Source organism: Hyperolius riggenbachi, chromosome 1, assembly GCF_040937935.1.
Source record: "Hyperolius riggenbachi isolate aHypRig1 chromosome 1, aHypRig1.pri, whole genome shotgun sequence".
Taxonomy (NCBI): Eukaryota; Metazoa; Chordata; class Amphibia; order Anura; family Hyperoliidae; genus Hyperolius; species Hyperolius riggenbachi.
Window position 1 is genome coordinate 334,346,032 of NC_090646.1, and position 14,295 is coordinate 334,360,326.

At 41.1% G+C, this 14,295-nt stretch overlaps 1 protein-coding gene across 2 annotated transcripts in view; it reads right to left on the reverse strand.

The window, feature by feature from the left end:
• Nucleotides 1-5,834: 5,834 nt before the first annotated feature.
• LOC137510705 (protein mono-ADP-ribosyltransferase PARP14-like) overlaps nt 5,835-14,295 on the reverse strand; it is a 179,156-nt gene continuing 170,695 nt past the window's right edge. For both annotated transcript variants that reach the window (XM_068233925.1, XM_068233926.1), the window contains exon 16: nt 5,835-6,369. In XM_068233925.1, coding sequence (XP_068090026.1) covers nt 6,080-6,369 — 290 coding nt within the window. In that variant the 3' untranslated portion in view covers nt 5,835-6,079. The remainder of the gene's footprint in view (nt 6,370-14,295) is intronic.

Sequence of the window (14,295 nt, forward strand, 5' to 3'; positions counted from 1 at the left end):
AATAAAACTCGCTTCAGCTCTTATATTCAGCAGGGGTATCCCGCGGCTGAACAGGGGTCCCTTACCTCCCAAATCCCCTCCGTGGTGCCCGGGGATTTCTTCCTGGTGAGGCAGGGCTAATGGCCGCAGCCCTGCCCTCACACGCGTCTGTCAGCACATATCTCCGCCTCTCCCCCGCCCCTCTCAGTCTTCCTTCACTGAGAGGGGCGGGGGAGGGGCAGGGGAGAGGCGGCGATGCGCCGCTGATAGACGCCCTGTGAGGCAGGGCTGCAGCCGTTAGCCCTGCCTCCATCAGCAGCAAAATCTACGACCAAGTTGGTCGTAGATTTTGCAAGGGGGGATTTGGGGGGTAAGGGACCCCCGTTCAGCTGTGGGATAGCGGCGTTTTAGCACATGCCCCTGCTATATATAACTTCTGAAGCGAGATTTATTCTCGCTTCAGAGTCTCTTTAAAGAGTAATTTTCAGGCTGCAAAAGCTAATTTAAACCTCTATACTCCTGTGTTAAACAGTTTAGAAGGAAGCCAAAAAGGCAATACTGAAGTTAAAAATCTCTCTTACTTTGATGTTTGCTGAATAGCAATCCTCTTTAATTCCAAGCTCCTAAGGAGGCCGGCAGACCGCATAACAGATACTGCAGAGCATGCTGGGGCTGCTTCTTCTCCCTACTGCACTCCATTGGTCCTCCCCTTCATTTCCCTATCCCACCCTAAGGCTGCTTTCACAGTGGGAAGTTACAGGCTCATGTTACAGCAGCTTGTAACTTGCAGCCCAACTCACAGCACTGAAAAATCAATGTGCTGTTCACAGTACACATGTTCCGTTAGAGTATACTGCAGGAGTCCGCTATTGTTCCTAGCCACATGGCTAATTAATTTTCACTGCACAGTAGGGTTGTCTGGATCATGAACGATTAGGATCTTTGATCCGGATCTTTTTTGTGAGTCGAATCATCAGGAAGCAGGGTAAGGGAGGATATTACATCACAATTGGCTTCATACGAGACAGACAAACATGGAACCTGCCATGAGCTGTCAGGAGCATCAATCTCTGCAAATACTATATAAAAATTCTGTGAAATCCAAACGTGGACAGTGAAATGCATATGTAATGTAAGTACAGCCAATATTTAGCTACTGATATATGTGTTTTTTTTCTCTGAGACCCTATACCTAACAGCTCCTCTTTAAGCTTAGATATGTAACAAAATGATTGTCAATTGCCACATCTGTGTTCAGCACATAAAAATAGATAAGAACATTATAAAGCTGGCCACCAAATGTATGTTTAAGCATATAGCCACCACCTACCTCAGTGGACGTCCCATATAGCCCAGAAGCAGAAATAAAAGCAGATGGTGCACTCTCACCTGTTATCACTGAATCTTTCTCCTCTATACTAGCTCTCTCCCCTTTCATGCTGCACACGGAGCCTCTACTGAGAATGAAGCAAACCCTGACTTGGGGCTACATTTTTTTTTAGGAAGATTTTAAGGGCCCTCTGGCTTTATTTTGAGGCCTGCCTAGCTTTAAGCTAGCAGTGTGGACTAACTGATGGTATAAAAGCAGTTTTATAGGAAGAAAACTCCAACAGCCTTCTGCTTCTGCTCTAAAGTCTGGCTATTATGTTGGTAGGAAGACCTGAAGACCTGCCCTAAGAAAGCTCCCCTTTTGACCGCTGGCAGTGTTTTAATAATAATAATAGAGCTTTTTGGGAACAGACCAATACTATTAATTACAGTGACAACAACTGAGACCCATGCAACCACAGAAAAGTAATTTAATCTGAATAACCTTTCTTAAACAAAAAAAAAGATTCTGCTGATATTGCATGCAAGCAAATATATATATATATATATAAAAAGTTGATGTATACAGCAAAGTGTGTGCTGCAAACATATGGTACCACTACTGGAATTTCCAGAAATGACCCCTAGTGTAACAGCACATTCAGCAGTACAGTTCCCAATTGAGCTGAAGTATTTGCATCCTTTCAACATAGCCACCCACCAAGCCATATAAAATGGACCTTACCCACGGCTGTACACATTTCCCCTACAAACAGCCCCATGTCCCTAAAATATGTGATAGGAATCTCATTCCATTTGGGTGCACTTAGCTGCTCTAGTTGCTCTCAAAACACCAACATTATTCCCTGGTGATGTCAATGGGGTTCAGATTTGCAACATTCCAAATCTAGAACATTCTGCCCAATCTAGCAAAACAGTCAATCAGTCAATAAACTAACCAAATGCATAATTGAATATACAGTCATCTGTCTATAAGTCTGTTTTTTGTTTTTTTTAATTTGTTCTATAAGTAAAAATCACCAATCCGGAACCCTGGTGTTTTTCATGATTTACACCACAGCAAATATACACAAAACCAATTTTGGCCCAATTCTGGAAGATGAGTGAATTGTGAGCTCACCTTGTAAATAATGAACATGAAAAGTGTTTAACATAGATAAAAATAAATGTCACATGAATCCCATACATTTGGAAGTGTTTTTTGTGTGAATATTTCTTTAAATTCTGCCACTTTAGTTAGGCTATATTCAAAAGCACATGCTTGCTGAATAGATATTGTGAGGATGCATTAAGCCATGATATCAATTACTGAATTTGTCAGACTTGTGCCTGTAGATTGAAAGTGAATCTCTGCTTTATGCCTGGTACACACCATGCAATTTCCCATCAGATCAATGGGTCAAATTGATCATTTCTGACAGGTCCGATCTGATTTCCAATAATTTTTCTGATCGATTTTCCGATCACTTCAGTACAAAATCGTTCAGAAAAATGATCGGAAATCAGATCGGACCTGTCGAAAATTATTGATTTGACCCACCGATCTGACAGGAAATTGCATAGTGCGGATGAGGCATTAGACTCCCTGTGTGTAGCAGCATGGATAGTAAAGGTAGTCAAATAATTCTGGCGTGTATGAAAATTGCATTCAGCTTGGAACTGGGCTAAGGGAATGCACTTCCTGCTGATTTGGATTGGCTTCAAAGCTGCATACACTTTGCATAAAAATAGCATGCAAGTTGGAATTATTTCCAACATAGACCATTTTTAATGAAGAGATTCCCACCTCCCTCAAGCATGACACTGCTGTTACATATCTTTTCCAAAATAAGTTCATGTTTTCATATAACTGGGTTCTCTCATTCCCTTGCAAGTACAGTAATGTGCTTTTACTACACAGTATTAAAAGTTTTACAAGTACATTAACTCTAAAAAAAGAAAGGTTGACTGTATAGGACTCCTAAAGTATGAGGGTGGGAACTCAATGGTGGATGACCAAGGTAAGGCAGAGTTATTAAATGCTTTCTTTGCTTCTGTCTTCACAAAAGAAACAGCACTGTTGCAAACTACAGAGGCGGAAGAGTCTCAATCTTCTAACTGTAATACTAAATACTTAACGCAGGAAGAAGTGAAGGCAAGACTAAATAAATTAAAAATAGACAAGGCACCTGGCCCGGATGGCATGCATCCTCAAGTCCTAAGGGAATTAAGTTCAGTTATAGATAAACCCCTTTATCTTATCTTTTGTGACTCTCTTGCAACTGGCAGAGTCCCAGTGGATTGGCGTACAGCCCACGTTTTCCCATTATTTAAGAAGGGCAAAAAATCAGATCCAGGAAATTATAGACCTGTAAGCTTAACATCAGTTGTATGCAAACTATTTGAGGGGTTACTAGGAGATACTATACATGACTTCATAGTAGAAAATAATCTTATTTCTCAGCATCAACATGGGTTTACTAAAGACAGGTCCTGTTTGACTAACATGCTCAGCTTTTATGAGGTAGTGAATACTAATATGGATATTGGGAATGCTGTAGATGTGATATACTTAGACTTTGCAAAGGCCTTCGACACTGTTCCCCACAAAAGTCTGTTGCAAAAGTTGAGGATGCAAGGACTGGGGAAGAGTCTGTGTTCATGGATAGGGAACTGGCTAAAGGACAGAAAACAAAGAGTTGTGGTCAATGGATCGTACTCAAAATGGGAGACTGTTAGCAGTGGGGTCCCAGAGGGGTCTGTTCTGGGTCCAGTGCTCTTCAATTTATTTATTAATGACCTAGTAGATGCAGTAGTGAGCAATGTTGCTATTTTTGCAGATGATACAAAATTGTGCAGAATCATCAACTCTCAGGAAGATAGTGTCATATTGCAACAGGATCTGGATAGGATGGCTATATGGGCACATACATGGCAGATGAAATTCAATGTTGACAAATGTAAAGTCATGCATTTTGGACGTACTAATGGTCTAGCACCATACAAAATAAATGGGATACAGTTGGGGACATCAAACTTGGAGAAGGACTTAGGAGTACTCATTGACAACAAGTTAAATAATCGTACTCAATGCCAAGCCGCTGTAGCTAAAGCTAACAAAATTTTGGGATGCATTAAAAGGGAAATAAAAACTCGAGATGCTAGCATAATATTGCCCCTGTTTAACTCTCTAGTAAGGCCACATCTGGAATATGGAATTTAGTTCTGGGCACCACATTACAAAAAAGATATTGCAGTTTTAGAGCAGGTGCAGAGACGAGCAACAAAATTGATACGTGGGATGGAAGGTCTCACTTGTCAAGAAAGGTTAGATAAACTGGGTTTATTTAGTCTAGAGAAAAGACGCCTTAGAGGGGATCTAATTAACATGTATAAATACATCAGAGGGCAATATAATAGCTTGGCGCATACGTTTTTTGTCCCTAGGCCTTCTCTAAGGACTAGAGGACATGATCTGCGCATGGAGGAAAAATGTTTTAGCCATTTATTTAGGAAAGGGTTCTTTACAGTAAGAGTGATTAAGATGTGGAATGCATTGCCACAGGAAGTCGTTATGGCAAACTCTATACCTGCATTTAAAGGGGGCTTAGATGCTTTCCTTGCGTTGAAAGACATCCATGGCTACAATTACTAGGTAATGCCTAATGTTGTTGATCCAGGGATTTTATCTGATTGCCATCTGGAGTTGGGAAGGAATTTTTCCTTTTAGGGGCTAATTGGACCATGCCTTGTAAGGGTTTTTTCGCCTTCCTCTGGATCAACAGGGATATGCGAGGGAGCAGGCTGGTGTTGTACTTTATACTGGTTGAACTCGATGGACGTATGTCTTTTTTCAACCAAAATAACTATGTAACTATGTAAGTATTCCATGGATTTGTGCTTATGTGCATTATGTTGTAGTATAAGCACACATTTCATCCCTTGTTCATTCATACTATTTTCTATGCTGATTAGCTTTAAAACTGTACCTAGACACAGATCAATATATGTTTAAAATTTGAAATACATTTTAACACTAAAGTACATATGTTTAAAGGGGCACTACAGCAAAAAACTGTAAAATTTAAAATATGTGCAAACATATACAAATAAGAAGTACATTTTTTCCAGAGTAAAATGAGCCATAAATTACTTTTCTCCTATGTTGATGTCACTTACAGTAGATAGTGACAGGTTTTGGACTAGTCCATCTCTTTATAGGGGATTCTCAGGGATATATTTATTTTCAAAAACACTTAGTGAATGGCAGTTGCTCTGTCCAACTGCCAAAAAACTGTGTAGGGAGCAGGGAAGCTGGCAAGCATCATTGTTTAAATCCTTTTTCAGGAATATCTTTATAAAGAATAAAAGCCTTGCTGAGAATCCCCTATAAAGAGATGGTCCAAAACCTGTCACTTCTGTCAGATTTCTACTACCTACTGTAAGTGACAGCAACATAGGAGAAATATAATTTATGGCTCATTTTACTCTGGGAAAAATGTACTTCTTATTTGTATATGTTTGCACATATTTTACATTTTACACTTTTTCGTTGTAGTGCCCCTTTAACTTCACAAATATGAACAAGTGTACCAACCCATAATATGCACCATCCGTGTGTCTAACTAGAAATACCCCAGTAGCAGCTTTGACCTCCAAAAGCATTTCTTGTATAATGTGAGATCACAGCTTTGTGTTAAAGAAACTAGGACTACTTGTGAGATGAAGAGCTCTACCCACTTTGCACACTACAGAGCCTCTAGCAGGGATCTCCTTTCAGTCCACGGCACATTTATCTGAATGTAATTAGATATTCAGGATAAACTTGGTCATCATGAAACACAACAAACATGGATGGATTGTTTTGATTATCTGTCAAGCTGTCATAGAGATCACTCTCATCACTCAACTGACGACGAGGTGGTACCTTCATACCAGCCTGTCCTTTGGTATGGTGACCAACCAAAACTTTTGCCATATACATAAATCGCTCTCCAGTTTGTGGATCAGGAGAAGTGTAGGGTGGCTTGGCTGAGTAACTGGCATCAACAGCAAAATAAACTCCATTTCCATAGGCAGCAGCTGAAAAGAAAAACACATTTTAGACTAGAATAACTCAGAACACTAAAAATAGGATAACACAAAAAGAAATGATAACGTATTAAACCCCTTTCATAAAGTTCAATATAAAGGAGTCTTTTGAAGAAGCAAGGTGCTTTAGTGTGATGTAGGGAGAGTCACTGGCATCATTTAAGATTACAGGTCCAGATGAAAACCTCACTAGTTCTTTCCATAGAATAGTGATCTTTAAATCACACTTGAGCAATGCAAGTTGCCTGGCAGTCCTGCCTATGTGCCTTAATCTGCCTCTAATCCTTTTATGTATAGACTCTGAACAAGCTTGACATTCAGGTGTTTCTGTCTGAAGTCTGACTGGATTAATGGTGCCCATACACTAATGCGATTTCCCGCCGATAGACAGCAGATTCGATCACCGTGATCGAAGCTGCTGTGAAATCGATAACGCAAATGCATTATCCATCCAAAATCGATCTATTCCGTCGATCTGCCCAGGCGGAAAAGTTTACTCGATCGCTGGCGGGTCGGGAGTGCGTCTTTAGCGGCGTTCTATACGGCAACGACCAACGCAGCAATAAATCACCTGTCCGGCTGGCACAAGTCCCTGGGTCCCTGCTGTCTCTCACTTCTTCCGGAATCTTCTCTTCACCTCCTGTCTCATCGTGTGAGAAACCGAAGTTCAAACAGTAGAGGGCGCTCTACTGTTTGAACTTTCTGCTTTTGGCGGGAAGTGAAGGGACGATGGAGTACGCTGGAAGAAATTAGACTGCGGGGACCCGGGGAATCGTGCCGGCGGACAGGTAATGTATTGTAGCTGGCAGGGGGAGCAGGGGTGGCGAGCAGGCAGTAGCGGCAGTTCCACAGGTTGTGAATCGATTTCATGCTGAAATCGATTGGAATTCTGTTTGCAGTGTATGGGCAGCCATTAGATCCCTCTCTGATCAGGTTAGATCAGAGAGGGATCTATCTGTTGGTAGATCTGTTGGCATTCAACCAGTGTATGGCTGCTTTAAGCCTCGTACACACGCCTGACTTAAAGTGGACCTGAACTCAGAACTGCTCTCTGCTCTAAAAGATACACAACAACCTTTAAACAAAAAACATGTACTTGCTACAGCTGATACAAATCCTCAGGCTGGATGCACACATGGCTGTGTGTGAAAGGGCGAGTTTTCTGCCATCTATCCCTATTTATTCTCCAGCATAATATGTTGGCGCTTTATAAATACAATAAATAATAAGAATAATCTTCCCCCTAAGGCCCTGGTGGAAATAGCCGAGCATCATCAGGTCAGGTTTTCTGCTCAGACACGAGACAATCGGACTCTGCTATTTACGCCGGAACCCAAGGGGGAAGATGGTACAGCGCCTGGTTTGCAAAGGGGTTTCAGCGCTGGATCCATGATGCACAGGGGGAAAGGGAAGCCTCTGGATCCTAATGAGGCTTCCCCCTTCCTCCACCGGGGCGCATTTTTTCTCACAGGTTCTCTTCAAAGTGTACCAAAGACTAATAAACTTACACGGGGCTTCCACCAGCCCCATAAGCACGTGAGTCGGGTCCAGTTTGGGTCTTCTGCACATGCGCGGACCTCACGCGCATGCGCAGTAGACCCAGACTGACGCGACTGTGCCAGTTACCGGGGCTGATTGCGGCTGAATAGCAGGGACTCACACATGCTTATGGGGCTGGAGGAAGTCCCAGGTAAGTATCAATTCTTTATATTTATTAGTCTCTGGTATACGTTAAAGAACCACTGTCATGAAAAATAGTAAAATTTAAAATACACATATATAAGAAGTACATTTTTACCAGAGTAAAATGCACTAGAAATTACTTTTCCCCTATGTTGGCGACGCTTACAGTAAACATTTACAATCTGACAGATTGATTAGACAAGACCATCTCCTCAAGGAAGATTCTCAGTATTTCTTTTATTCTTGACAAAGTCACTACAAAGTTACCTTACTCACTTGCACACTATGCTGGCAATTGGACTGGTCAATTGCCATTCAGAAAGTGCTTTTAAAAAAAAAATAAAACCCTGAGAATCCCCCATGAGGAGATGGACTAGTCCAAAACCTGTGAGTTTACAACCTATTGTAAATGACAACATAGCAACAACAAAAAAGCAACATAGCAAAAAAAAAAAATTAATGGTGCATTATACTCTGGAACAAATGTACATTTTATATGTATGCGCACACATTCATTTAAATGTAACAACTTTTCACAATAGTGGCCCTTTAATTAATTTTCATGTGCTGTTTTTCAAATATCAATTGCTACAGACATAGAAACTACAATAACATTTACAAACTTAGCATATATCACATACTAACTGAACTCCTCTTAAAAACTGTGCTCCAGGGTACGCTAGGGTAAATTCACAAAAGAGCAGTATTTCTAGCGTGTGCAGAGAGAACACGTTACAATTACCAAGATTTGTTCAATTTACATAGCGGATTATGCCAAATGCATAACTCGCTTTATGCAGTATCTAACAAAAGTGAGTACACCCTTCACATGTCTGTAAATAATTTATCTTTTCATGGGACAACACTGGAGATATGACACTTAGATACAATAATAAATAGTAAAAATGTAAAAAAGAGTATATTTGTTGTCCCAATCTCAGCACACAGTCCTTAATGTCTAAAATGCTGTTAACAAAAGTGAGTACACCTTAAGTGAAGAATGTCAAAATTGTGCCTAAAGTGTCAATATTTTATGTGCCCACTAATGTTTTCCAGCACTGCTTCAACTCTCTTGGGCAGTTTACTAGAGCTCTTCATGTTGCTGCTGGAATACTCTTCCACTCATCCATGACAAAATGGTAGATATTAGAAATCTTGCGCTTCCCCACTTTTCGTTTAAGGACGCCCCACAGATGCTCAATAGGGTTTACGTCTGAAGACATGCTTGGCCAGTCCCACACCTTTACCATCAGTTTCTTTAGGAAGGTAGTGGTCGTCTTGGAGGGGTGTTTGTGGTCATTATCATGTTAAAATATACTGCCCTGCGGTCCAGTTTTTCCAAAGGGAGGGAGTCATGCCCTGCTTCATTATGTCACAGTACATATTGGCATTCATTGTTTACTGAATGAACTGTAGCTCCTAAGTGCCATGTAGTCATGCAGCCCCAAACCATGACACTCCCACCACCTTTCTTGACTATAGGGAAGACAAATTGGTCTTTGTACTCTTCCCGTAATTGCCGCCACACACGCTTGAAACCATCTGAAACTAATAAGTATACCTTGGTCTCATCAGACCACAGGGCACAGTTCTAGTAATACATTTCCTTAGTCTGCTTGTCTTCAGCAAACTGTTTGTGCACTCTCAACTGTTTGCAGACTCTCTTGTGCAGTGTGGCTGGATAGTGTACTGGTTAAGAGCTCTGCCTCTGACACAGGAGGTTATAGCTCTGGCACTTTGAGTCCGCCAGGAGAAAAGCGCTATGTAAATGTTCTGTGTCTTGTCTTGCATCATGTTTAGAAAAGGCTTCCTTCTGGGACAACAACCATGCAGAGCAATTTGATGCAGAGTGCAACGTATGGTCTGAGCACTGATAGGTTGACTCCCCACCCCTTTAACCTCCCCTGCAATGCTGCTAGCACTGATATATTTATTTGCAAAAGGCAACCACTGGATATGACACTGAGCACCTACACTCAACTTCTCTGGTTGCTGATGGCAGGGCCTGTTCTGAAGTAAACCTGTCCTGTTAAACCACTGTATGATATTGGCCACCATTGTAAGAAATGGACTGCACGTGATTCACAGCTTGCTTTTGTTGGGCAGCCATCGTACCATTCTTAGAACACATGTTACATGTTCCTCGAACAACAGCCTTCACTTCCTGCTAATTGACCTTAAGGCAGAGTTAATAATAATAATAATAATAATGTTCTGCATTAATGATCTAGTAGATGCAGTAGAAAGCAATGTTGCTATTTTTGCAGATGATACAAAATTGTGCAGAATCATCAACTCTCAGGAAGATAGGGACATATTGCAACATGATCTGGATAGGATGGCTATATGGGCACATAAATGGCAGATGAAATTCAAGGTTGAAAAATGTAAAGTCATGCATTTTGGTCATACCAATGGTCTAGCACCATACAAAATAAACGGGATACAGATGGGGACATCAAACTTGGAGAAGGACTTAGGAGTACTCATCGACAACAAGTTAAATAATCGTATTCAATGCCAAGCCGCTGCAGCTAAAGCTAATAAAATTTTGGGATGCATTAAAAGGGAAATGAAAACTCGAGATGCTAGCATAATATTGCCCCTGCTTAACTCTCTAGTAAGGCCACATCTGGAATATATCAGTTCTGGCCACCACATTACAGGAAAGATATTGCAGTTTTAGAGCAGGTGCAGATACGAGCAACTAAATTGATGCGAGGGATGAAAGGTCTCACTTACCAAGAAAGGTTAGATAAGGGTTTATTTAGTCTAGAGAAAAGACGCCTTAGAGGGGATCTAATTAACATGTATAAATACATCAGAGGGTAATATAAATGCTTGGCGGATGAGCTTTTCGTCAGTGGACCTTCATAAAGGATTAGAGGACATGATCTGCGCATGGAGGAAAAATGTTTTAGCCATTTATTTAGGAAAGGCTTCTTTATAGTAAGAGTGATTAAGATGTAGAATGCATTGCCACAGGAAGTAGTTATGGCAAATTCTATATCTGCATTTAAAGGGGGCTTAGATGCTTTCCTTGCATTGAAAGACATCCATGGCTATAATTACTAGGTAATGCCCAGTGGTGGTGATCCAGGGATTTTATCTGATTGCCATCTGTCGGGAAGGATTTTTTTCTCTTTTGGTGCTAATTGGACCATGCCTTGTAAGGATTTTCGCCTTCCTGTAAATCAAAAGGGCTATGTGAGGGAGCAGGCTTGAATTGTACTTTGTTCTCTGGTTGAAACCCAAATCACTATGTAACTAAAATAATCCAGTTAAAGCGTAAATATGCTGAAAAGCATTCTTTTAGTCAACGGCACTAAGGCTCCTACAAGAGAAATGATGTGTGCTGGGTTAGGGGGGGGGGGGGTCAATGGAAATAAGCTCTTTGCACCAGATGACAAAGGATTCTTTCTCTTCTGCTTAGGCTGCTGGCTTTGACCTTGGCTAGGTAAGGTGGCATGGGTCTGTGTGCTGTATTTTAGAAGATATTGGGAAGCACCAGTCAAGTTAGATATCAATGTATTCATTGTGAGGATTGTTTTTGATGGTTTATGTTTTATATTGAAATTGCTCTGTTAATGTTGATTTCTGTAATTCATTGATGTCTGTACAGGTAGTCCCCGACTTACGAACGCCCGACTTACGAACGACCCGCTCATATGAACGGCATGGATTCTGTGCTTCCATGGGAACAAGTCAAAAACATTTTTTTTCAAATTGGAAAATTCAAAGAAAAATGGCTTTTTGTAAATAAACTTTTATTGTACATAGAAAAAAAACATTACAAAACACATAAATAAAGAACATTGTCAGGGAAGACCAACAGAAGTGAGTAAGTGCCACAATATTCTGTTTCCCTCGATCTATCACTGGCATAGATAGTAAATTAGTTAAGGGATGAGTTTATCAAAAGAAATATATATAATAAATGCAGCTGTGCATAAAAATATCCATTGGCCGTACCCAACAAATGAGAGGATGAGGAAAAGGAAAAGAGAAAGGAAAAGACAGGAAAAGATTGAAGAAAAAGGGAAAGGGTTATAAGAGAAGGAATATAGTTCCCGAAGGTTCAGTGAGGTCCAAAGCAGTCAAAACAGTCGTACTTAAAGAGAACCAGAGACGAAGCACCCTCATGTATTTTATTACATTTATCAGTGGGAACATGACAGTAAACACCTACCCTGCTTTTAGTTTTATTCTTCTCAGTCTAATCTATCTGTTATCAACTGTGATAAGAATTCACCGACTGATTCAGTGGAGGTTTGACCTGGAATCATTATAGCTGAGTCACTCTTCTGTGGAGTCTTTTCAAGCCCAAGCCTGCCCCCTCCTAGCTCAGATTTACTACTCAGAGCTGTTGACATGGGAGGGGCTGCTGCTGCCGAGAAAGAAGCTCTGAAACAGACAGTGTATCTGTGTGCACTGTGCTGCCAGTCATTATCTACTGTATGCAGTTTCATTTCTATGAGAGACACTTCCTACAGGCAGCCACACAGTATACCAGAATAATAAAGTTGAAAGCAGACAGATGAAAGGCTGCAGCAGCCCTGCTTGTCTATAGTCTCATATAGCCTAGACAGCACATCCAGAACAACTCATACCCCGGAAGCAGATGGGATATGAGCCGGCGGCCATATTGGATATTTCCTGGAGCAATAATGTATAAAAAACACCCAAAAAAGCACACCAGAGTGGCGAAATTATCAGGTAGAGCATTTATTCTTTACAAGCTATCAACTGATATGTTTATTTTGTGTGAATCGTTCATCTCTGGTTCCCTTTAAGAGGTTAGTATGTATATAATAAAGCGAGTTCTACATCCAGTTTGTATTAAATGTTTTACTGAAGTAGTAGGGTTTTCGCCTCCTCCGAGTCTCTATACTCCTACCATACTGCCCATTTGCATACAAAAGCTTCAGTTCTGTCATTTGAGCTAGGGTATAGATCATCCAAGTGACAAATGTTATTCAATTCTGTAAAGACTTGATGTATGGTGGGTATCACTGAGCTCTTCCAATTACGGGCAATTAAGAGTTTGGCTACAACCATCAGGGTACTAGTAAGATTTTTTTTGGCTTGGGAGATCTTTCCTGGGAGTAGGCTTAATAGAGCTAGCTCTGGGGTAAATGGGAGGGACTCTAGGTAAAAAGAATGGTTGAGAGCAAATATGCTTTCCCAAAAAGGTTTTATTAATGGGCAATTCCACCATATGTGAATGTAGGAACCGGTTTCTGTTTGGCATCTCCAACATAGATCAGTATCATTAGTTTTATATTTAGTGGTTTGAGCGGGGCATCTGGCCAGTATCTTATAATTGCGTTAATGGAGGGAAGTGGAAATGGTGGATTTGTGTGTTAAAGTAAATATTTTTTTCCCATTGTTCACCTTGTAGTTCTTTACCTAGATCCCTGTCCCATTTGTCTGTAAGAGAAAGTAGTTTTTTCGTGCTGTTATATCCAATGAGCTCAGTGTACATGGTATAAATTTTGTGTTCAGTAGAGTGCGAGGCAGAGCAGAGAGACTCAAAGGATGTAAGCCCTCGGAGAATGTTAGTGCTTGGAGTCAGTGATTTATAGAAGGATTTCATTTGTTCCCAAAGAAACCAGTTGATTCTATGTGCTGATGATGGGTCCCCAATTTCCCCTCTCTCCTTAAGACCTGACAAATTCACTAAGTGTCTCACCTGTGGCCAAAACTCTCTATCCCAACCCAATATGCTATGATAATGCATTCCCAGAGCAAAAGCTGGGTTGTCTAGAAGAGGGGAGAGGGGGGCAGGAATAGATGACAATTTAAATGATTTGCTGATCATGTCCCATCCTTTGAGAAGAAACTGGGGAGCCAACGCCATATTCTCCCTCCCTGGTCTCTGGGAGGGTGGTATCCATAATAAGGCCCTTGGGTCACTCGTTGAGAAGGTAGAGTCCAGTATGACCCATTATTTGGACTGTCTGCTCTGAAACCAGTCCAGGATGTGTGTTAGGATAACTGCGTAATAATAAAGATGAATATCAGGTATGCCCATACCCCCACCCACTTTGGGACGGCTTAGTAGCTTAAAGTTGATCCTGTGTGGCTTTCTGTCCCAAATGAAGTGTAAGAAATCAGTCTGGAGTTTCTTGAGGAAGGGACTTGGGAGCCAAATCGGCAGTGCTTGCATGACATAGAGCAATTTGGGCAGGACGCCCATTTTGATCACACATATTCGGCAGGACCTGGAAAGAC